We start from the raw sequence: 24,933 nt of genomic DNA on the forward strand, positions 1-24,933 counted from the left end.
GCCTTCACCCTTTGGGGTATTTTTATAATTCTGCTATGAATATGGTATACAAATAGAAATTTGACTTCCCACGTTCAATTATTTTCTTATGTATCCAGAATTGCAGTTGCTGGATTATGTGTAGTTCTATTTTTAATTTTTTGAGTAACCACCATAACTTTTTCATAACAACTATACCATTGTACATTTATACCACTAGTACACAAAGCATTCCAGTTTTCTCCACATTATCACCAGTAATTTTTCTTTTTCTTTTTTTAAATATCTATCCTTATGTGTGTGAAATGGTATTTGTTACATCGCTTACGATATGAATCAAGTGTTACGTTTTTGTGTGTTTTTTTTTAATCAGTTATAAAAAGTAACAGCTAAGGAAGGAGCAAAGGAACTGAAAAGTTCTTGTAACCATTAATTATTCCAGATGTGACCTGGAATAGTAATAAAATATTGTTTAAGTTTTGTCTGCCATTTAATTATCTTTTTAAAGTTCTTTGCCTTGTGTTGTTTAAGCCAGTTATTCTGGCTTATAGAACTTTGCCAATTAAGACACAGCCATTTACTTTTGTCTCAACGGACTTTCTTTCCTTCCTGCCAGATCCAGTTTTCTGTTCAGTATTTGCAAATTTTTTTTTAGTACTTCTTTTCAGGTAAGCTTGATAAAATACAAGCAATAGTAAGAATTTTTACAAAGGGGAGCATTCAAATTGCTGGCCATATACACTGAAATATCTCTTTGGTGAGCAATTTGATCATACATAATAAAAGCTAAAAATGCATATGTATTCAAAGCCAGCAGTTTCACTTCTTAGTATATATGCAAGAGTAGTCTTTATCAGACGTTTTTCCTCACAGTAAGAAATAATTTTTACATTACGACCCAGATGTTGAAAAGCATACACACACAACTGAACACAATTTTAAGCAACAACTAAGACTATTTTGTACTCTATTCTTTTCCCCCTTTTTCATTCTATTTCCTTTTTTAAGGGGGAGGGGAAAAAAAGCTATCATGACTGACTGAATTGATTTCATGATTCTCTAGTGCATCTTAATATGAAAAGTAGTCCCATCAAAACCTGACTGTGTTTTCAAGGAGAACTTTTTTAAGGATATTTATAGCATTACTGTTTTAGTAGCAAAACATTGGAAACAATAGAAATGTCCTTCAGGTGGAAAATGGACCTAATTGTAGTAAAATCTACATAGTGGAATACTCAGCAATTAAAATAAATGCACTGGACTTACATTTATCAATATGAGTAGCCTGTGAAAATATAATTGAGCAGAAAAAAACAATGGTGTAAGTTGTCCAAAATGGCAACATTTTTACTATTTATGTATGCACACACACAGAAGCACTTACATATAGTGAGAGGATAAAGCCATGAATTCAGCAACTCATGATCATCATTCCCTGTGATCTGCAGAAGAACGATAAGGATCTCACCCTTAACTATGGTTGTCTTTATTTGAGATGAAGTGTTGTCTTACTTGAAATAAAATTTTGCAAACTTCATTGGTTGTGTTTTGTAATTAGAGGCTCAACTGAGTGAAAAGATTTCACTTCAGGCAATCCAGCAGTTGGTTCGAAAATCATACCAGGCTCTGGCTTTATGGAAACTTCTTTGTGAACATCAATTCACTGTTATTGTAGGAGAACTTCAGAAGGTAGGAAATTTTTTTCCTTAAAATCATACTATTAATATTGTGGTTAACTTGTTTTGAGTAAGCTTTAATCTTGCACTTAGATTCAGGAGGGATTCTTTTGGGAAGCATTTAGGTTATGATAAATTAGTATGTAATGAGAAAATTGAACTAAAGCATGATAACTTGAAGACTGAGATTCGCTCAGTCATGTCTGACTCTTAGCAAGCCCACAGACTATAGCCTGCCAGGCTCCTCTGTCCATGGAATTCTCCAGGCAAGAATACTGGAGTAGACTGCCATTCCCTTCTCCAGGGGATCTTCCTGATGCAGGAATCAAACCTGCTGCTGCTACTAAGTCGCTTCAGTCGTGTCCGACTCTGTGCGACCCCATAGATGGCAGCCCACCAGGCTCCCCCATCCCTGGGATTCTCCAGGCAAGAACACTGGAGTGGGGTGCCATTGCCTTCTCCGAATCAAACCTGGGTCTCCCACATTGCAGGCAAATTCTTTACTGTCTGAGCCACCCTGATAACATGAGGGATTCATTGTCAAAACCACAAGTTTCTGATATGTGGATGAAATCTTACTTTACTAAAGATATTTTTAAATACACAGTTCATTTGTATTCAGCATTTTCATTTTACCCCTTTTGCTTAATCCCCTTATTTTCTTTTTTACTGAATTATTTAAAAGTAGATCTCTGACATGGTTTTTCATTTCTATGTACTTTAGTATGTATTCCTTTAAAAAGGTGGCCATTTTCTTGAACACCAATTTTATTATTACATTTAGCAATATTATCAATTCTTTGGTAGCATCTGAAATAGTGAAATTACTGTCTTAAAAATATCTTTTTGTAAGATTGGTTTATTCTAATTAGAATCTGAACAGTTGATTCACTCATTGCTTTTGGTTGTTATTTCTCTTTAGTCTCTCAGTCTAGAGTAATTCATTCTGTCTCTCTGCTGTTGCATTGTAGCAAATTTATATACTTGTAGTGAACTTGTTTGCCTGTTTCTTGCATTTTCTGTGAAATGGAAATCAAGTCTATAGAAGCTTGATAAGTTCAGGTCCATTTATTTGAGAAAGAATAGAATACTTCATAGATAGTAATTTATTATGTTTATTATTAACTAATGTATTAATTAAATTTTATTAGGAGACATAAAAGATTTGATTGTCCCACTTTTAGTCATATTGACATTGATTATTGGATTCAAAAGTTAAGTCTAGTCCTGCTGTTGTGAAATTCTTCATTGAACTTTCATCAAGCTTTCATCACATCAATTGATAATCATTACCTGAATCAGTTATTTCATTTAGGATTACAGAATGGTAATTTTCTAAGTCTGTGGTTTCTTCCATATTTATTAACTGTAGTTCTATTCCTTATCCTCTAGGGCTGTTTGGTTACCCAAAAATGTTTTGATTCTTGACTTTTAAGTATCAGTTTTTGAAGTTAAAAGACAATCTTTGTGTTCTTTCCAGTACTGTCCAGTGAGTTGTTTTGTTCCTTTTAAAGACGTATTTTCTGTTATCTTTTTAAAGATTCAAATGAATATGCTTAATTATGAAAGCTGTTTTCTTTTCCATGACAGCTAGAATAATCATTTCTAGTTTTATTGGCTGGTAAGCATAATCTAGGTCAACTTGTAGCCTAGGTATTATTTTTTTTTGTGATTCATCTTCAAAGCTTCCTTCCCGACATGCTCATGGAATGCAAATTAAATATAAATCAAAAAATTGGGCATTGATTGTGTATTTGCTGAAATTTAGGAAAAGATAGTAGTCAAATCACTAAACCGAATGTTACTGTAATATAAATCACCCCAATACTTTAGAACTCCATTTTAGTAACCTGATTTGTACAAAATGAGATCAAACTCCAGTGTTAGAAGTTCTTGAATAATAGAAGTTGAACATTATTTTTGGCTTTCCTGATGGTTTAGTGGTAAAGAATCCACCTGCAATACTGGAGACACAGGTTTAATCCCAGGGTTGGGAAGATCCCTGAGAGTAGGAAATGGCAACCCACTCCAGTCTTCTTGCCTGAACAGTCCCACGGACAGAGGACCCTGTCAGGCTATAGTTGCAAAGTGATGGACACAACTGAGCAAGCAGGAGACACATTATTTTGGATAGATAAATGTAAGCCAAAGATTTTTTAATGTAGATAATTGTTTTTTCCTAGTTATAACTAAAGTCAGGAGGCCTGCCTCCAATTTTGGCTCATACTTGGGCTTTGCTTTCTGTTTGTAAAGTGAGAGATTTGGAATAGGCATACTATGGGCTCTTTTCCAGTTCTCTATGATGTATGAAAATTTGTAAAATTTTATTATTTTTATACTTCAGTATATTTTATTTTTTAAATTATAGAGGCTATTAATGTTTTAATTATTTTAAATTATTGAAGAAATTTCATTCTGTGCAGAAATACGATATTCCTATATTTTTGATCAAAGGAATAATTTTCTCTTATACTCCTAGGAATTTCAAGAACAGTTAAAAATCACCACCTTTAAAGACCTGGTAATCAGGGACAAGGAACTGACCGGGGCATTAATTGCTTCTCTGATCAACTGCTACATCAGAGATAATGCTGCTGTTGATGGCATTAGTTTACACTTACAGGACATCTGCCCACTTCTTTATAGCACTGATGATGCAATTTGTTCTAAGGTATGATGTTCTGTCACCTGTTTGGTGTTTTTTGCAGTGTGCTAAGAGCACAGTGGTACTATAATCAGAAATTCTCTTTTTTCCTTGACATATGACCTGGGGGTAGGTCTCTTAGCCTTTCATGACCTCAGAATTCTCCTCTGTGTAAGAAGGAAGTTGGAATATATTATTTCTTAAAATACATATATAAATTTTTCATAAAGAATCTTTGATAGTACTTCTAGACCATATGGAAAAAATGGTTAAATATGCCTTTCTTTAAAATATTTTTTTAAAATCACTAAAATTTGTGTATAATAAATTAGAGTTAATTGGGCAATTTTTATTGATCCTTTCCTACAGGTGAAAAAACCTTAAAAAATCAGTGTTTCCCGGACTGCCTGCTGACCAATAATGTATTTACTAGGCAAGAGATTTACCAGTCAAAAGCTGTCTTACTTAACATATTTGAGAGAGGAATTAAGAATAGCTAGGATATTTTGGTCAAAAACTTTTCTGCCTAAAATTAAGAAGAAGTAAGTTTGCAGAGTTGTTTTTATCTTTGATGGTCATAAACCAGATGTAAATTTAGACATAAATTAAAACCTGTATTGACAGCATCATCTGTGTGCTTGATTTCATATCTTCCTAAGTTCTTACCATCTCTACGTCTAGGCAAATGAGCTTCTCCAGCATTCCCGACAAGTTCAAAATAAGATTGAAAAGGAACGAATGTTAAGGGAATCCTTAAAGGAGTATCAGAAAATCAGCAATCAGGTGGACCTATCCAGTGTTTGTGCTCAGTATAGGCAAGGTGAGAAACGAAATGTTTCATACCTTCTGCTCAACTCAGAGGCACGTCTTCCTTTGATTTTCAGTGGCCCAAGTGATAAGACATACAAAATAAATTTCTGTGTCTTAGTGTTTGATGACTGTACCAGCTTCTAGAAGAGCAATAGTGGTCTTATCTTGAAATGTATAACTTTTTAACATTGTAGTGTCAGTCCTGTTCTGGTTAAACTACCATCTGTATTAGATTGCTTTCTGGGTTACATTTATTTTTCAGGTACTTTTGATTCTTTTGACTAATTTTTTTACCTGTCTGCTCAGTTTAAAATTACTTGAAATCAAATCTAACATGATGTTCTGTCAGAACAGGTAGTACTATGAATCCTTAGATGGGTTTTTTTTTTTCAATCAAGGAACTGTAGTCCTTCTCTTTGTTATTTTAAATACGAAATTTTTTTAACAGTGAAGGAAATATATTAATGCTGCCTTTTCGGCATGTTTTTAGAACCTAGTTCTTCGATAGACTCATCAGAAGTAATTTATATGATATTGTCATCTAGGTAACTAATACACAGTAGAACCCTTAAAATAGTGAACATAATAACCTTGATCAGCGTCTTTATAAGCCAGCTAAGGAAAAATGTATCCACTTAATAATATGCCTTAACTCTTTCCCATTAGTGCGTTTTTATGAGGGTGTGGTGGAGCTCTCTCTCACTGCTGCAGAAAAAAAAGATCCTCAGGGTCTTGGACTTCATTTCTATAAACACGGAGAACCAGAAGAGGACATCGTAGGACTTCAGGCTTTCCAGGAAAGGTGAGTTTTATCACCTTAGCAGCATCTCAGCTTTATGGATATAGGACTTTTCTTTGTGAAAAGTTTGGCAGTATTAGGAAAATAATGTTTCAAGTACAACCCTTATGAAATTGAATTATGCTTTTCCTAAAAATGCCCTTTTTATCAAAGGTGTAAATCAATATTATAATTCTTTGCCTAGGGATGAAATTATAGTCTGTTGGGAATTCTTAAGGAATATTTTGAACTACCTCTGTGGTTTTTCTGAAATTGTATTACTGTCAGTTTTTTGTTTCTGGTTTGTTTTTTTTTTTCCCCCAAACTTTAAACTTTATTTTGTATTGGGTTATAGCTGATTAACAATATTGTGGTAGTTTCAGGTGAACAGCGAAGGGACTGAGCTGTACACATACATGTATCCTTCCCCCCAGACCCCGCTTCCATCCAGGCTGGCACACAACACTGAGTTCCATGTACTATACAGCACGTCCTTGTTGGTTATCCATTTTGAATACAGCAGTGTATACATGTTAATGTCCGTTTTAAATGTGATGACATTTTTGGAAACAAAAGTGCTGCCTCACCTGTCCAGCCCTCAGTGTCTTGTTCTAAATGAAGATTAATTGTTTTGTTTTAGTATTTTAAAGGATGATTTTTAAATGTTTAGAGACTGCTAAAAAACAATGGATATTCATAAGGGAAATATATAACCAATCTTAGACATGCGTTTAATTTTTATGAGTTCACCCTTCTAAACAAATGCTTCTCAAACCTACAGGAAAAGTGTATGATTTGTATTATTTTTAATACCAAATTGTGTGTGTATTCAAAATTACCTTTAGTTTGTATTTCAATTGTTAACCAGTTGCTAACTAAATCATGTAACCGTTCCTCTTTCATGCTTTTTCAGATTAAACAGTTACAAGTGTATTACAGATACACTTCAAGAACTGGTAAATCAAAGTAAGGCTGCTCCTCAGTCTCCCAGCGTCCCCAAGAAGCCCGGGCCTCCGGTGTTGTCATCTGATCCCAACATGCTGAGTAATGAAGAAGCAGGACATCATGTAAGGGACACAGTGTATTTTCATTCTGAAAATGCACTGCATTTAGAAGTTCTGCATGGTGGTGGCGGTGGTATAGTCATCTAGGGAAAGGTGATAGCTCTCAGAACTTACCATTTAAGGATTCTTGATTTCTTGCAAGAGGTTTAAAAGGCTGAAGGTCAGGTCAAGCGTTTAACTGTGCTAATTTTTACTGTTTTGTTTTTTTAGTTTGAACAAATGCTTAAATTGTCTCAGCGATCCAAAGATGAACTCTTTAGTATTGCCCTTTATAATTGGCTAATACAAGCAGACCTTGCAGATAAACTGCTACAGGTAAATATTTTTTATACCAATAGTGTTAATTTATATTTTTAAGTAGCATTAACTCAGTGGGTTAGTATATATGGTTATTAGGAAATACCAACCGTTAGGTATTAGTGAAAGCCAAATAATATAATACTTTTTTCTAGTGAGCAAGATATCCTGTTGCTCTAATTTTCTTGTTATTTAGAAGCTGATTGGGATTGTTTATATTGTGGCATGAAAATCAATGGATCATGAATTTGGAGACCTGAACTTTGTCTTAACTCTGCCATTAAGCTGCTTCACAAATGTCCTTTCACTACCCTAAGTGTCAGTGTTCCTCACCCTGTAAAATGGCAACAGATTGTGGCAAGGATGTCTTTGAGCTCAGAGGCTAGAAATCAGTAACTGTGTTCTCAAAGTTTATTAAAAGACTTGCAATTGGGTTGTAATAAATTATTTTTATCAACATAATACGACTATCATAGCAGTTCTTTGATAATTTATAATGAGAAAAATTGCCCCTTTCTTATCTGTTACTGGATTATAATATTGCTTATGTATTCATAAAACAAGGCACACCTATAAAATGATGATATATTTATTATGTAAAGAGCAAGTGGGTGGTCAGAAAATGTCTCTGAACAACTGTACAATTTCCAGATTGCTTCTCCATTTCTGGAGCCACATCTAGTACGAATGGCCAAAGTTGATCAAAACAAAGTTCGTTATATGGATCTACTCTGGAGGTATTACGAGAAGAACAGAAGTTTTAGCAGTGCAGCTCGTGTCCTGTCCAAATTGGCTGACATGCATAGGTATGGCCTCATATTCTCACTGTGATGAGCAATTGATAACTGGACCATATCTAGTTACTGCACCCAGACTTTAATTTTTAAATTTTAAGATTTTAAGAAAACTTTATTCAGGTTATACATATATAGAATTTGTATGAGTTTACTTGGATTTACCTAAAGTGAAAGTGTTGGTCGCTCAGTCATGTCTGATTGTTTGTGACTCCATGGACTGTAGCCCGCCAGGCTCCTCTGTCCATGGGGATTCTCCAGGCAAGAATACTGGAGGGGTTGCCATGCCCTTCTCCAGGGGACCTTCCTGACCCAGAGATTGAACCTAGGTCTCCAACATTGTAGACAGATTCTTTACCATTTGAACTACATGGGAAGCCCTGGATTTACCTGAAGTTTATAGTTTTTCTTTTTGTTTGTTTCATTTTTAATAATGTGTAAAGGTACCAAATAACTTCTACTAAACAGACTCTATTCAAACTATTTTCTAAACCCTTTTTCTTTAAACTATGTCTTTAGATTCTTTTCTACTGATGGCAAATCACTACTATTATTAATTAAAAGGACAAAAAATGCTTTTCAAAGGCGTTATAATTTTAAACGTTTAACAAATTCCAGACCAATTTCCTCAACTCTTACATTGGTTTAAGCTCCTGACAAGGTCTTACAGCATATATATTAAGGAGGGTTAAGAATTCTGTTACAGAAGGCATTGATATATCCAATTAGATTGTCATATCAAGACAATACAATTTTGGAAAGATTATTAATTTGACCCTCTTCATTTGAAATGTTGCCAAAAGAATATGGTGCTATTTTTAAAACATAAAGATTGGTTATGTTAGGAAGAGGAGGTGTTTGAGGCAAAGCTGTGGTTAAACCATGTTAATCAGAACGGTTACGTCAAGCATCCAGCTGTGGCTGACAGCAGGTGGGAGAGTGTGTGTCTGTGCAGTCACGCAGTTGTAATTACTGCGTGTGTGGACCCAAGGCATTTTTTATCTTCTTGCCCTCTTTGGTCACAATAATCACTTGATTTTCATAAATTCCCCTCACATACAGAAAATGACATATATCGTAGTGACTTCAATTTGTCTTTGGTTTAATAAAAGGAAAGAAAAGGAATTTGAGCTAGTAAAGACCTAAAATGTATTTCAGAGTAAAGGCCTTGGTCAAGTCGTAGTTTTTGTATAACCAAGAATTGACCAAAAAAAAAAAAACCAAAAGACGAAATGACGGCATTATTAAATATTTAATTCACTATAGCTCTGTCTTAAGGTTCTGTAATTCATTTCTTTATCCAGTATATTTTCTGCCCTCAGAGGCACATATGGACTGTGACCTTATCCAGGCCTTCAGAATCTCATTTCTGGATTACTCTTGTCATTCCTCTTTGTACATCCAAGTACCATTACTGTACAAATCTTTGTAAGTCATTTCGGTCATTGCTTGCACTGTTAGAGTGGCCCTTAATTGCCTTTTCATTTGAACTTTTGGACCTTTTTCCTTGTTATCACAATTACTACGTTCTTGTTATAAAATATTTGGAAATCCTCTTTTAAGGACAGTGCCCATTGTCCATTTCTACTTCACACATGCATACAACCTAATTTTCCCTTCATGTGAGGACCCTGTACGTCTAGTCTTTAGCTCGTAACTTAGCATCCATCTCTTTCCACAATAAAATATTTTTCCAACTATTATGTTACTCTTTCTCACTATACTCTTTTTCTATATATGTAAGCTGTACCAAATAAGTTGGTGGCTATGGAATATTCTACTTTAAGTAATTTGGAAATGTTATCCACTTTCAAAATGTTTGTTTCAAGTGGGGTTTTTTTGTTATTTTTTTTTAAGAGATGAGAGGGGGAAATAAAGCCTTTATGAAACAAGGCTCCTGAAGGTACAGTCTTGTTTTCTTTGTCCATGTATATCTTTACTACTTACAAGGACCTTTTATATATTTTTGACCCTCATAATCACCCTGTTAGGGAGGCAGATTTCAGTTTTTCATTCTAACAAGGTATTTTTCTCCATTAAACACTGAAGAATGCCAGGAAGAGTTTGTTCTTAGACCCCAGTTTCCATGTATTTTAAGAATAAATACAGGTTTTTTTCCTAAGTTTCAGAAATTGCATTAAACCTTTTTTACTTTCATAGCTCACCCTTTACACAGGAGACATTTCTAAAGTTCACCCTTGGATTCTTCCCAGTCACTCTGACTAAGCAACACTTAGCTGAGAGGTGTTTCTTTGTTTCGCTCACGTTCTCTGAGGAGCAGATGGGGGTTAACTGTCCAGATGTAGGTGTTCTGAAGATCAGTGTTGGGCTCTTCTTGCCTTTGGACGAGATAAACCATGGTTTAGGTTTGCAGAACTTAAGAGTCTTTCTGGGTTCTTCAAGCTATTTACTTGTAAGAGTGCTAGGATTGCTCTTCAGTGCTGACAGAAAGCGTCTCCTTTTATCACAGTCTTTAACTGTTCTGTTGCATGTTTTGTGAGTAATCAACAATACATTTTTGTGGTCTTTGTACTTTTTCAGAATTTTTGCTTCCTTAAACCTGAGCATATAATTTCTTCTCAATTAAGAAGTTTCTGTATTTTGGGTATCAATTTGGGTTTGGCCACATTAAGGTAGAGAAATGAAGAATATGAGGAATAATAAAAAGTTTTCTTTAACTTTAGAAGGTTCCAAGTTTTAATATACTGAAGTTTTAAAATAGATAATTTTTTGGATATAAGTATTTCTTTATGTGTTCACTGAAATTGTGGATCTCTTTTGTTAGAAATCCTCTACTTTTTCAAGTTTCAAATGGCCTTTTATGTTAATTTGGTATAAAATAGTACATCATAACTGATATATAGGCTCCTGAAGAATTCACATAAATAAAAGTAAGGATTTTCCTCCTCCAGCACAGAAATTTCACTTCAGCAGCGACTCGAATACATTGCTCGGGCCATTCTTAGTGCCAAAAGTTCCACTGCCATTTCATCAATAGCTGCAGACGGTGAATTCCTTCACGAATTAGAGGAAAAAATGGAAGTAAGTGCTAACAATACTTCAGCCTGTCCACACTGATGATTAGCCACGTGTTAGTCCACTTCTCTCTTCCCCTAATAAATAGTAGGTCTGTAGCAGTCAGTATTAATTTTAATCTCTTCTGCCTTCTTTCTTTCTTTTCATATTTATATATAAATAAAAGATTTTAACAATACAGCACTTGGGTCCTAGGGCATTGCTATAATCTAAAAGTTTTCTCTGTGACATTTCTAAAGGTTAATTCTAACTCTTCTAACACTAAGCAGATTATATTGCATTCACCATTAATTCCAGAGATTATTAATAGATGTGTGAAGTAGAGTGGGCTAAAGCCTTTACTAAGAGACACACTAATGTATATGTAGTGGTCCATATACAAAAGCTTATTCCTCATTCACAAAAATCCAGAGTTGGTGTTCCTGATTGGCATGTGGCTTCCTTCCACTTGGTTGATGTCACTTCCCAAATTCTATTTTCTGGTTCTACCATTCCAATAGTCTTAGCTTTTTTTTTTTTTTTTTGATCAGAGGGAAGAAGTGTGAAGAGAGCATGTCAGAAGCACATTCACTCTTAAAAACCTCAGCCCTGAAGTGGCATACTTATGTTCACATTGCCTTGAAGAGAACTTAGTCTTAGGGCCAGACTCCATGCAAAGGAGGCTGTGAAGTAGAGTTCTGGCCATTTTGTCTGGCTGTAATCATGGGAGAAACTGGTGTTGGTGGGCAGCAAAGGCTCTCAGGCACAGCCCAGTCCCTATGTAATCCTCTTTGTTGTAATGAAGGGTTGATAGTCTGTTCTAATAAAAGCCTTTATACATTTTTTTTTATCGAGGTAGAATTGACATATAACAATTGCTCAGGTGTACAACATAATGATTAAATTTTTCTATATATTGTAAAAGGATCACAATAAGTCTGGTGAGCATTTGTCACCATAAATGATTACAAAAATTTTTTTTTCTTGTGATGAGAACTTTTTAATATCTACTCTCTAGGCAACTTTCTAAATATGCAATACAGTATCATTAACTGTAGTTACTATGCTATTATTTTAACAAACTTAAAATTTGTTATTTAGCAAACAAACTAAAAGTCAGATACTAGGAGTCATTTCTCCAAATACCTGGTGATTTATCATGAAGAACTTACGATTTGCTTTTTTCTACCCAAACCAGGTTGCCAGGATCCAACTTCAGATACAAGAGACACTACAAAGGCAATATTCCCATCATTCTTCTGTACAGGATGCAATTTCTCAGCTGGATTCTGAACTAATGGACATAACTAAGGTAACAAAAAGGCAAATGAAATCCCTATGATAATCAGCTATTATCTACAAATTCCTTGTTTCTTTTGCATTTTCCTTTAAGAAAGCAGTTGAGCCATCTTTGGGAGCTCGTCACTGGGCTGAAACCACTGTGTTACCTCACCCTTAGAGCATGTTTCTCTTTCCAGGCCACTTTCTGTCAAGAATCTATGAACCTCACATGGGGCTTTGTTAAAACTCCTGCCGTCTAATTTATGGACTGCTTCTTGTCTTGAAAGAATAATTTATATTTGCCCAACTTGCCAAGCCTCTCCCACTCTGTACCCTCTGGAACAGTTTCTTTTTCAGTTATTACTGGACATTTCTCTGAGTACCCAGAAGCACCCTTAGATTTGTCAGTTTATCCATGATCTTTTCAAACCTTAGTTTGGACAATACTAGTTCTAAAAGAAGTGTCACTGCGGCATCTTGCTCTTAGCCAAGGGGGAAAAAAAAGGCACACCTATTGAAATCTGTTTAAATGCGTTAACCATTCTTAATCTGGCATTATGACAACCTACACACCATCACATATTTATATCATATCTTAGGAACTTCAGATAACATCTTTGGTTACTTTTGACTTTCAGTGGGTTCTTTATTGTTAATTTCTGAATACTAACCTCTTGATGGATGTTGGCATTTTCTCCTACAGCTTTATGGGGAGTTTGCTGACCCATTTAAACTTGCAGAATGTAAACTTGCAATAATTCACTGTGCTGGTTATTCAGACCCTATACTGGTGCAGACACTTTGGCAAGATATCATAGAAAAAGGTAAGTGTTCACAGCTAGGTCTGTTAGCTACACATTATTTAATGACTTGGTAGAAGAGTGAATGTACACTGTGAGTGATCATATATTAAGGGCTCATGAAAATTGTATATATCTAAGCAGAGGGTAAGTGACAGGTACCTGGATATGGTTGAAGGTGATCCTCTAGAGAAGGATTCCAGTGAATGTTTGAGAGGACCCTCAGAAAAGATTGTGATTTTTGTGGTTTGTACTGCTTAGTAAGGAATTCTGAGAAACTTAGCTCAGAATCCCATAACCAGTCCCCTTCTAAGATGAAAGTATATCAGACACTAACGGAAACATAGAATCTGCTCATTATATTAATGTGAATACAAACAAGCTCTATCGTATTTTGTCCCTTGAGACACAATAAAATAGTTTAAACTTTTCACATTAAAAACACTTTGAGGAGAAGGAAATGGCAACCCACTCCAGTATTCTTGCCTGGGAAATCCCATGGACAGAGGAGCCTGGTGGGCTACAGTCCATGGGGTCTACAAGGAGTAGGATTTGACTGAGTGACTAACAATTTCACTTTCAGGGAACTACGTCCCATGCCACAAGGCCAAAAATTAAAAAAAAAAAAAACTACTTTGGGTTTCTCATGACCTCTTTTTACAGAACTAAATGAAAGTGTGACGTTGAGCTCCCCAGACAGGATGCATGCTCTTAGTCTCAAGATTGTGCTCCTGGGCAAGATATATGCCGGCACGCCTCGCTTCTTTCCTCTCGGTGAGCCATAACTTCAGCTGCAGTCATGGGGCTTTTGTCTTCTCTTTGTTTTGATGGTGTTCTTCATTGACATGGAGAAATAATGGTTTTTAGAGCAAAATCATTTTGTTGTTGCAATTTATCAGCTTTGCAGTTAATTCTACCTCTCCAGAAAAAAACACTTCCAAAGACTAGTAGGATCTGTTGATGAATAGTTTTGGATGTGAAACTTTCTTTGCTTGACCTTCCAGGTTTATATAGCTATGTTGAAATAGTACTAACAGACCACAGTGTTATATTATTGGCAACGTTATACAAGTTTGAAGAGAAGGGAAAAATAGCTGATGTTTTCATGTGTCGATGATCTGTGATTGGTTTAACTGCTCCCTGAATATTGAGGACATATTTTTCTTTAAAATAGCAAGTAGTTGTGTTAAAAATGTAATTTCTGTGAATCCCTTTCTTAACCAAATTTGTAAGGTAGGAAACTCTATTATGAGCCATTTGCCAACTTGTAATGTCTTCTTCGGTCGTAAAACAATAGACTCAACATAAATACATTCATACAGTAGAATGTTAAATAAGCACTTTGTGCTTTCGAAAAGTGATGAGAAACATGAAGATACTTATAACCTTATATTGTTTTTAAAATATAAAGATACAGACTTGTTTACAGGTCTTCTCTGATTTAGGATTTATTCCCTGGACATGGTAAGAAATAAAACTGTTACAATCATATCCTTATTTCTTATAAGTACAGTATTAAAAACTGCCTGTGCCCTTTCAGTTCAGTTCAATTGCTCAGTCGTGTCCGACTCTTTGCGACTCCATGGACTGCACCACGCCACGCTTCCCTGTCCATCACCAACTCCCAGAGCTTGCTCAAACTCATGTCCATCGAGTCGGTGATGGCCATCCAACCATCATCCTCTGTCGTCCCCTTCTCGTCCTGCCTTCAATCTTTCCCAGCATCAGGGTCTTTTCAAATGAGTCAGTTCTTCGCATCAAGTGGCCAAAGTATTGGAGTTTCAGCTTCAACATCAGTCCTTCCAGTGAACACCCAGGACTGATCTCCTTTAGGATGGACTGGTTGGATCTCCTTGCAGTCCAAGGGACTCTCAAGAGTCTTCTCCAACACCACAGTTCAAAAGCATCAATTCTTCAGCGCTCAGCTTTGTTTATAGTCCCAACTCTCACATCCATACATGACTTCTGGAAAAACCATAGCTTTGACTAGACGGACCTTTATTGGCAAAGTAATGTCTTTTCTTTTTTTTAATTTATTCATTTTAATTGGAGGCTAATTACTTTACAATATTGTATTGGTTTTGCCATACATCAACATGAATCTGCCACAGGTGTACACGTGCTCCCCATTCTGAACCCCCCTCCCACCTCCCTCCCCGTACCATCCCTCTGGGTCATCCCAGTGCACCTATCTTTTCTTTTAATATGCTGTCTAGATTGGTCATAGCTTTTCTTCCAAGGAGCAATCATCTTTTAATTTCATGGCTGCATTCACCATCTGCAGTGATTTTGGAGCCCCCCAAAATAGTCTCTCACTGTTTCCATTGATTGATAAAATAAAGAGCAACCATATGAGTATGTGAAGCTTGACAATTTTAATAGCAAAATGACCACATTGTGCACAGTACCTTTTGAGGGTATTTCTTCTCTGGCTTAAGATTGTTAGTTGTGCAGCCCAATAAAATTTAGAATAGAAGAGAACTTCCTTTTTCTATCACTCTGTCAAAGGCAAACAAGAGACTTCAAGCTGGAACAAATTGAGACTTTAGAATTTCTATTACCTCTCCAGAATTTCTGTGTGGTAACTTGTAGTTACCTGTTAACTGTAGTTAACTGTTCAATCTTTAGTGATTCTTCTTGCCCATGGCTATTCACATTGGTCAGTCTCAGATTTTAGGTACCATAAATATGAATTTGATTGCTTCTGTTAAGAGCTTATTTCTGATATAACAGGTAGTAAAAAGTGAGAGTGGGACCACAATTAGAGTCACCAAAATAAAGAAGAATCTTATGAATATTATATTTAATATTTCTAAAATCAAGATACAGCACCCCTTCTTTTTCTGAAAAGCTGTTAAGATCCAGTGTTTCAAGATAGTAAGGAACTCTTATCATGAGACTTCCCTGGTGGTCCAGCATTTAAGATTCCATGCTCCCCGAGCAGGGGGCCTGGGTTTGATTCTGATGGGGAACTAGATCCCACATGCCACAACTAAAGATTCCTCATGGTGCAACTACACATCTTTCATGCCACAATAAAGGTCAAAGTTCCTGTGTGCCGCAACTGAGACTCTGCACAGCCAAGAAATAAATAAATGAATAATTGAGTAAATTAAAAAAAATATATATAAGCAGGCCCTCTCTAAAAGTGTGATTGTCAATGATCTCTGTTCTCCACTTGTACCTTTTGCTTTTTTCTACATTCACTCTAATAGTTTTTTCCCTAATAGCTTTTAAGTGTGTAAGCGAATGGTTTTAGCATATTTGCAGAGTTGTGCAACCATCACAGTTAAATTTAGACCATTTTCATCACCATTTTCATCAAAAAGAAATATCCACCCTCAGCCTTAAGCACCCGCTAATCTCCTTTCTGTCTCTATAGGTTTGCCTGTTTTGGTATATGCCTTATTTTATATTCAAAGAATTATTTGTTTTGAAAATTGTTTTTTAAAAAATTTCCCTCTAGAAGCTTCTCAGTTATGAATAAGACCTACTTTTTAGTATCAAGTGTTAACAAATCTAGAACAACAAAAATTAGTGATTCTATGAGGTGAAGGACATGTTAACTAATTTGATCGTGGAAAACATTTGGCAATATGTTTTAGATCATCACATTTACACCTTAAACTTACACAGTGCTATATGTCAATTATATCTTGGCAACACTGGGCAAAAGTAAAGTTAACAATCCCCACTGATCTTTTTCTCTCCCCAGATTTTATCGTGCAGTTCTTAGAGCAGCAAGTTTGTACTTTGAACTGGGATGTGGGTTTTGTGATACAGACAATGAATGAAATTGGAGTGCCATTACCTAGACTACTGGAAGTATATGATCACTTGTTCAAGTCACGGGTAAGGAAAATATTAAATAAAATAATTTAGTTAAATCAATTTAATTTTCTAGATACAGGAGCGGATTTTTTTGGTTGTGTGCTTACAAGTATCATATAATAGAGTTGCATCAGAAATTTGCTTCCTTTGTTGAGTATCAGAAATTATCATGCTTCAGACTTTTGATACCAGTAATGAGAGTTGCTTTGTTATATACCATGATAAAAATCAAATATTTTTCAGTATCAATAAAGCATAATTACATATGCTTTACTTTTAGCCAAATAGGCTAAATACATTAAGAATTACTTACTGTAAAGGAATAGAGCCTTTCCTGGTGGTCCAGAGATTAAGAATCCACCTCCCAACACAGGACATGTAGGTTTGATCCCTGGCCGGGGAACTGAGATCCCACGTGCCACAGGGCAGATGAGCCCACACACCACAGCTAGAGAGCCTGAGTGCACAATGAAAACGCAGCACAGCCAAAAAAGAAAAGTAAATTAATAAAGAACAAAATATCATTCACTGTAAAAACAAAATATTTGTTCTCAATCCTTGTAACCTCATGTAAAATATCAGTGCTTAAAGATCTTTCTCTCCACAAGAAAAGGAAAATTTAACTATATGGTGACAGAGGATAACTAGGCTTATTATGGTGATCATATTGCATCATTTTGAACGCAAACAGCAAATCACTCTATTCAGCAAATCACTCTGAAACTAGTACAATGTTACATGTCAGTTATACCTCAGTTTTTTTAAAAAAGATCTTCCTCACCATATTTAACCTTATTGGACTTAAGTTGTGTAATTTTTATCCTAAGATGAAAGAACTAAATGAAACCTGTTGAACTGGCTTGTGTTTAATACTAGTCGTGATTATAGTAGCTTCATCAGAACATTCATACAGTGCTTTCCAAGGCACTTACTTATCTCATTAAAACTCACACTGAGCCTTTCACAAAAATGAACAACTAATAATATCCCATTTACATCTGACAAGAGCAGAGATGTTAAATAACCTATTCAAGTCACATGGCTAGTAATGGTGGAGTCAGAACTAGAATTAAGATTCTCTGACTACTGGTTTAGTCTTTTTTTTGGTTTAGTCTCTTATTCACACTACCAGATTAAATCTGCATAGGTTCCAGGTAAGAATCGTGTCACAGTCAATAGGAAGAAATGGATTCTTTTTTTTCCTGTTGTCTCAGGTTCCTAAACAGCAAATTCATATGCTCTGCAAAGTGCAATGATACATCAAATATTCTTCCTAAATGACTTCACAGTGCAGTGTTCAGTGCACTGAACTCTGATGAGTATTTTAACTAACGTAAGTGAGGGGAAAATGAGTGGACACAATTCACCTTAAAACTGACTATGTGTTTTTTCTTTATAGGATCCATTCTGGAACAGAATGAAGAAGCCACTACACCTTTTGGATTGTATACATGTACTATTGACAAGATATGTTGAAAATCCTAGCCAAGTTTTAAATTGTGAGAGGTAACTATGAATTAGATACTGTGTTGTATACCAAAGGTTTTTAAATGCATTGAATAAATATCTGGGTAACAAATTTGGAGATTGTGGGGCACAATACAGAGACTCAAAGAAGTATGTGAGATTTAAACTCGTGTATGTTTGCAGAAACTATTTGATATCAGTTAGCACATATAAAAGGTGAGAGTTTTTCCATTTTCCAGCCCTTGTCCTGATTTCTCCCTGTAAATGAAAGGATAAAATTAATGAATTACTGCTAAATGCCTTCCATCTTGAATGAGCAGCTTAGGAAGTGCCATTGTGTCTTTTGTGATATTATTGGCCGTTTCAAAATACATTTGTTTGAGGAGACCAAATGAATGTAAATATTTAATACTAATTTAAGGAGTCATTCCTTACTGCCTTCCTTCTCATTGTAACAATCTTTGAGAGGAAAATGGTGGTATGTGGTAATCCACCTACCCCCCTGAGTGTCTTTCTCTGTTTTCATTTATTTGCCATTTACTTAATCACATGATCCTTCCTCTTCTGCGGGCCTTTACTGAGTAAGATTAGCAGAAGTTGAAGGGAAGTCCCGTAGGAGGAAATGTTTCTGAATCTGTAGATGGCTGAATGGGTGTCTTTTTCTTTACAGGAGAAGATTCACAAATCTCTGCCTGGATGCTGTTTGTGGTTATCTGGTCGAGCTCCAGTCAATGAGCTCCTCAGCAGCAGTACAAGCCATCACTGGAAACTTTAAATCTCTTCAGGCTAAACTAGAACGGCTACATTAATTATTGTAATGTATTTTCATCCCTGCGTTTTTAATCTGTAAAATAAAAACTCAGCTGGGTCCAGCTATCACATACTCTAAATCTAAGAATTTAAGAACAATTTTAGTAGAAATGCGTTTTTAATAAATGGCTGGTATCAGCAGAGTACATTTGCAGGTGAATTCTTTTTTACTACATAATACTATTTTGCTTTTTAATAATCAAGTTAAAAACAAATAAGATTATTTATGATTTTAACACAAGGATAAACAAGTAAAAAACTCTTGTTTTGAATTTATATGCTCATTGTCAAGTTAGTTCAAGTATCGAAACTTAAATAGGCTAGCTGAATAGGTCCAGTTCCGTAATAGTAGATTCTACAACAGTTCTTAAGTAAGCAAATAAACAGTCTCTTTTTAAAAGTTTTTTAAATTTTTGGGTTCATCTTTGGAAAAAAATTTCTTCTAACTACTGATTTTGTCAGTTTCAGTCCTTGTAGTACACACCTGGTTGTTTTTTCTGAGCAAGTGATAAACTTGTAATTAATGGTCTATGTCCTGTCTCCCCTCCAGGGAGATGCTGTTTTCCCTCATCATCCACCTAACTCTTCTTTGTCGTGGGACTACTGATTCCTTTAAACTGGTGGTTCTCAAAGTGTGTGCACCAGACCAGCACATCAGCAGCATCTGGACATTTGTTAGAAATTCCGATTCTCCAGCCCAGCACTCTGTTTTAATGCCCTTCATGATGTTCCAGTACATGTCAGGTTGAGGACCACTGTGTTAGAAGATATAACCAGTTCAGGATGGAGCTTCCCATCTGATGCCTCCTCCCTTGCTCATCAGTAACCACAACACCTGAGGTTTACCCAAGACACACCATATATGAAGCAAAACTGTTCATAATATAGTTCCTAATATTCCAGCAGAATTAGGATGGCAAAACCAAGTGCCCAAAGTCATGGCAACAAAAGAGAAAAGTCTGGCGAGTGACCAGGACTCACAGAAAAACAAGAACATGGACTCCTTTCCTCTTACCTTTCGTTACCAGAGTAATGACCTTCTACCTGTTGTCACTAATGTATGTCTAACGGTTTTCCCATCTCCACAGTTATTCTCTTAGAATTTAGCTCCCTTTCTCCTATAGTCTCCTTATTTATAATATTTAATAGGATGTTAATACCTTCTTATTAGGCCCCACCACCTCTCATTTTTCAGCTTTTCAGTTCCTTAAGTTTAGATTTTTTTTAATATGTAAAATGAATGTATGCTACACATTGTTAATTCTGTAAATTTAAAATTCTATCATGTCTACTTAAAATGAAAGTCTTGGCTTAAAGGCTATATTTAGCCGTGATTCCAGTTCTGCTACAAGCACATTTACTCACAAGAACATTAATATGTATGTTAAGTTTATGGAACTCAAAATAATGAAGCTACATCTTTCATAAGGAATGTAAGCTAATGTGGCTAAATGGTCTTTAAGAATCCAGAAATCTGAACCATTTCTTTTGTTTATGTAACACCTTACATAACACCTTTAAGAACTCTAGCCACATAGCGAATGTTTTCAATATCCTTTGGAGGGTAAGAGTACTAAGAGAAATTAAGATCCTCTTCTCCTCTTTAATCATCTGGGAGACTGTAAAACCTTAACATTCGTAAGAATCACTTCAATAACCTGTTCAAAACAGATATTCCACCTTCAATGTGATAATGATACTGGTAGTAAGTGGATCAAACTTGAAGTAGCATTGTATCACATTTATCAACTTGGTTTATATACTTTATATCTGGTTTTCATTCAACACATTATTTATAGTGACTATTAAATATTAAACATCTATAGACAATGAATGATAAGTGGAATATATGAAACAGTGCATTCATTGTAAGCAGTGAGGAGTCATTGAAAGTCCTGATTGTGACACAGATTTCTAAATAGATCATTTTAGTGTAGCAAAATGGTTAAGAAAGAGAAAGGGCTGTTTGGGGGACTTCCTGGTAGACCAATGGTTAAGACTCCAAGCCCCCAGTGCAGGGGTAGGTTCCATCCCTGGTCAGGAAACTAGATCCCACATGCTGGCTGCAACTAGAGATTCTGCATGTGGCAAAGAAGGTCCCACGTGCCACAACTAAGACCCAGTGCAGCTAAATAAATACAAAAAAAATTTTTTAAGAGAAATGTTTTTTAACTGTACAAGGTATGGGATATTAGTCCTGAAATGTATGTTCAGCATTTCTTTAGTATAATACATCTGACTTACTAGTGACTTGTTTGTTGAAAACCTCTCTGCTCTCATCTTTTATGTTTTATAGTTGACTTCATCTCAGGGCTCACAGATTCCTCATTCTCTTCTCAGGATACTTCCCTCCTCCATCCTTTTTCCTCTTATTCATGAGGGGGAAAATATGATAGGGATACAGTTGTATCAAGGAAATAAAGAAATAGAACACTGAATCTAAATGTCTTGAAAGGCATATGCTTTCCTTCCATTTTTTATCAGTTTTTTCATTTAAATTCCCTTAATAATTTTTTTCAGAATATTTTTGAGTCTTCTGATAAATCATTTAAACTCTTGAAAGTTTTATTTTGCTTATCAGGAAAGTTTCCTCATAAGGAGGTTGAAGCCAAGTGATAAGACTTTTTTAAATCCAAAAATTTGTAAGAGCTTATGTAATCTATTTTTATTATTTTGTTGTTCTGCTTCACATATTAGTTAAAATACTATTGTTTTTACTCTTCTTCCTTTTGGATGAACATACCTACTGTATTATGTTAGAAATTAAACATTTATTTTAGAACTTAGCTATGGAAGAATAACTCTTTTTAAGATTAATCAAGGGGACTTCCCTGATCGTCCAGTGGTTAAGAAACCACCTACCAATGCAGGGAATACTAGTTCAATCCCTGCTCCAGGAAGATCCCACATTGCACTGAGTAACTGAAGCACATGAGCCAAGAGCCCGTGCTCAGCAACAAGAGCCCATGCAGTGAGAAGCCTATGCACAATAAGAAAGAGTAGCCCCTTGTTTGCTGCAAATACAGAAAGCCCACACTCAGCAGTGAAGACCCAGTGCAGCCAAAAATTGTTGCTGTTCAGTTGCTCAGTCATGTCTGACTCTCTGCCACCCCAGGGACCATAGCACACCAGGCTTCCCTGTCCTTCACTATCTTCTGGAGCTTGCTCAAACTCATGTCCATTGAGTTGGTGATGCTATCCAACCATCTCATCCTCTGTCATCCCCTTCTCCCGCGTTCAGTCTTTACCAGCATCGGGGTCTTTTCCAGTGAGTCAGCTCTTTGTATCAAGTGGCCAAAGTATTGGAGCTTCAGCATCAGTCCTTTCAATGAATATTCAGGACTCTCAGAGTTTTCTCCAACACCACATTTCAAAAGCATCAATTCTTGAGCATTTAGCCTTCTTTATGGTCCAATTCTTATATCCATACATGACTACCAGAAAAACCATAGCTTTGACTATACAGACCTCTGTTTTTTTAATACACTATCTAGGTTTGTCAGTTTTTCTTCCAAAGAGCAAGCGTCTTAATTTCATGGCTGCAATCACCATCTTCAGTGATTTAGGAGCCCAAGAAAATAAAGTCTATCACAATTTTCAATGTTCTGCCATAAGGATGGTGTCATCTGCATATCTGAGGTTACTGATATTTCTCCCAGCAATTTTGATTCCAGCTTGTGCTTCATCCATCCCAACATTTCACATGATGTATTCTGCATATAAGTTAAATAAACAGGGTTACAATGTATAGCCTTGATGTGCTCCTTTCCCAATTTACAACCAGTCCATTGTTCCATGTCCTGTTCTAACTTGTTTCTTGACCTGCTTACAGGTTTCTCAGCAGGCAGGTAAGGTGGTCTGGTATTCCAATCTCTTTTAAGAATTTTCCACAGTTTGTTGTGATCCACACAGTCAAAGACTTTAGCATAGTCAATGAAGCAGCAGTAGATGTTCTGGAATTCTTTTGCTTTTTCTATGATCCAGTGGATGTTGGCAATTTGATCTCTGGTTCCTCTGCCTTTGCTATATCCAGCTTGAATAGCTGGAAATTCTCAGTTCACGTACTATTGAAGCCTAACTTGGAGGATCTTGAGCATCACTCTGCTAGTGTGTGAAATGAGTGCAGTTGTGCAATAGTTTAAACATTCTTTGGCATTGCCCTTCCTTGGGATTGGAATGAAAACTGACCTTTTCCAATCCTGTAACCACTGCTGAGTTTTCCAAATTTGTTGGCATATTGAGTGCATCAGTTTTGACAGCATCCTCTCTTAGGATTTGAAATAGCTCAGCTGGATTCCATCACCTCCATTAGCTTTATTCATATTGATGCTTCCAAAGGCCCACTTGACTTCACACTCCAGAATGTCTGGCTCTAAGTAGAGTGATCACACCATCATTGTAATCCAGATCATTAAGATCTTTTTGTATAGTTCTGTGTTTTCTTACCACATCTTAATATATTCTGCTTCTGTTAGATCCATACCATTTCTGTCTTTTATAAATAGATAATAACTAATAAATAAAAAATAGATAGTAAATAGACAAAATAAATAGATAATAAATTTTAAACCTTAACCAGTTTGCCATGTGGAAGCCAGGACTATTGTATCATATCTCCAGCCCACACCTGAGTGCCTGCCTTTGTAATGAACATTTCCAGTTGAATGACTGCTGAAGCTCCTCATTCAAAACATGAGTAAAGCACTCATTCCTCTCTCCCTGGCCCCTGCCTCCTTCTGTTCCTCTTTTCTACCTCAGTCTTTATCATCTAATGATTCAAGTCAGACATTCGGATCTCATCTTTAAATTCTTTCCCTTCCCTCCAAATCTAATTAGTCACAAATTTTTTTCCCCATATGGTATGTGGGATCTTAGTTCCCAGACCAGGGATCAAACCCACTCCCCCTGCAGTGGAAGCAAGGATTCTTAGCCACTGGACCTCCAAGGAAGTCTCAGTCACCAAATTCTAGGCAAATCTATTTATTTAATGAAATATCTCTTCAATTACCTCAGTAGTTTAGGTTTTTAGAGTTTAATCAGGTATCCTACTTCATTAATACACATAATAATAGTCTGTAGTTTTCCTCCCTCTCATTGGACACCTTCATTTTTCCCCCCACACTAAAGTCAGTTTTCGAGAATGTAAACCTAAATATATTAACCCCTTCCTTTTCATTCAGAAGAAATTTCAGATTCCTGGTGTGACATGAGGATGCTACTGAAGTTTACAAAAGTAAAAATCAGAATCTCAAGTTCAGTTCAGTCACTCAGTCGTGTCCAACTCTGCGACTCCATGAACCGCGGCACACCAGGCCTCCCTGTCCATCACCAACTGCCGGAGTCCACCCAAATCCACATCAATTAAGTCGGTGATGCCATCCAACAATCTCATCCTCTGTCATCCCCTTCTCCTCCTGCCCCCAATCCCTCCCAGCATTAGGGTCTTTTCCAATGAGTCAGCTCTTCACATGAGGTGGCCAAAGTATTGGAGTTTCAGCTTCAGCATCAGTCCTTCCAATGAACACCCAGGACTGATCTCCTTTAGGATGGACTGGTTGGATCTCCTTGCAGTCCAAGGGACTCTCAAGAGTCTTCTCTAACACCACAGTTCAAAAGCATCAATTGTTCAGCACTCAGCTTTTATAGTCCAACTCTCATATCCATACATGACCACTGGAAAAACCATA

General features: G+C 36.1%; 1 protein-coding gene across 3 annotated transcripts in view; it reads left to right on the plus strand.

The window, feature by feature from the left end:
- NUP155 (nucleoporin 155) overlaps positions 1–22,966 on the plus strand; it is a 53,171-nt gene extending 30,205 nt beyond the window's left edge. The window contains exons 22-36 of one of the 3 annotated variants that reach the window (XM_070774743.1): positions 1,538–1,668; positions 4,135–4,326; positions 4,981–5,119; positions 5,776–5,911; positions 6,801–6,954; positions 7,162–7,266; positions 7,900–8,054; positions 10,955–11,084; positions 12,256–12,369; positions 13,042–13,162; positions 13,802–13,912; positions 16,854–16,990; positions 18,369–18,475; positions 19,107–19,250; positions 19,797–22,966. In XM_070774743.1, the coding sequence (XP_070630844.1) occupies positions 1,538–1,668; positions 4,135–4,326; positions 4,981–5,119; positions 5,776–5,911; positions 6,801–6,954; positions 7,162–7,266; positions 7,900–8,054; positions 10,955–11,084; positions 12,256–12,369; positions 13,042–13,162; positions 13,802–13,912; positions 16,854–16,990; positions 18,369–18,475; positions 19,107–19,245 (1,871 nt within the window). In that variant the 3' untranslated portion in view covers positions 19,246–19,250; positions 19,797–22,966. Of the gene's footprint in view, positions 1–1,537; positions 1,669–4,134; positions 4,327–4,980; positions 5,120–5,775; positions 5,912–6,800; positions 6,955–7,161; positions 7,267–7,899; positions 8,055–10,954; positions 11,085–12,255; positions 12,370–13,041; positions 13,163–13,801; positions 13,913–16,853; positions 16,991–18,368; positions 18,476–19,106; positions 19,657–19,796 lie in introns of those variants that run through there. The other 2 variants (XM_019982974.2, XM_070774744.1) reach the window with 2 other exon arrangements.
- Positions 22,967–24,933: the final 1,967 nt, after the last annotated feature.

The sequence above is a fragment of the Bos indicus genome, chromosome 20 (genome assembly GCF_029378745.1).
Source record: "Bos indicus isolate NIAB-ARS_2022 breed Sahiwal x Tharparkar chromosome 20, NIAB-ARS_B.indTharparkar_mat_pri_1.0, whole genome shotgun sequence".
NCBI classification, from domain to species: Eukaryota; Metazoa; Chordata; class Mammalia; order Artiodactyla; family Bovidae; genus Bos; species Bos indicus.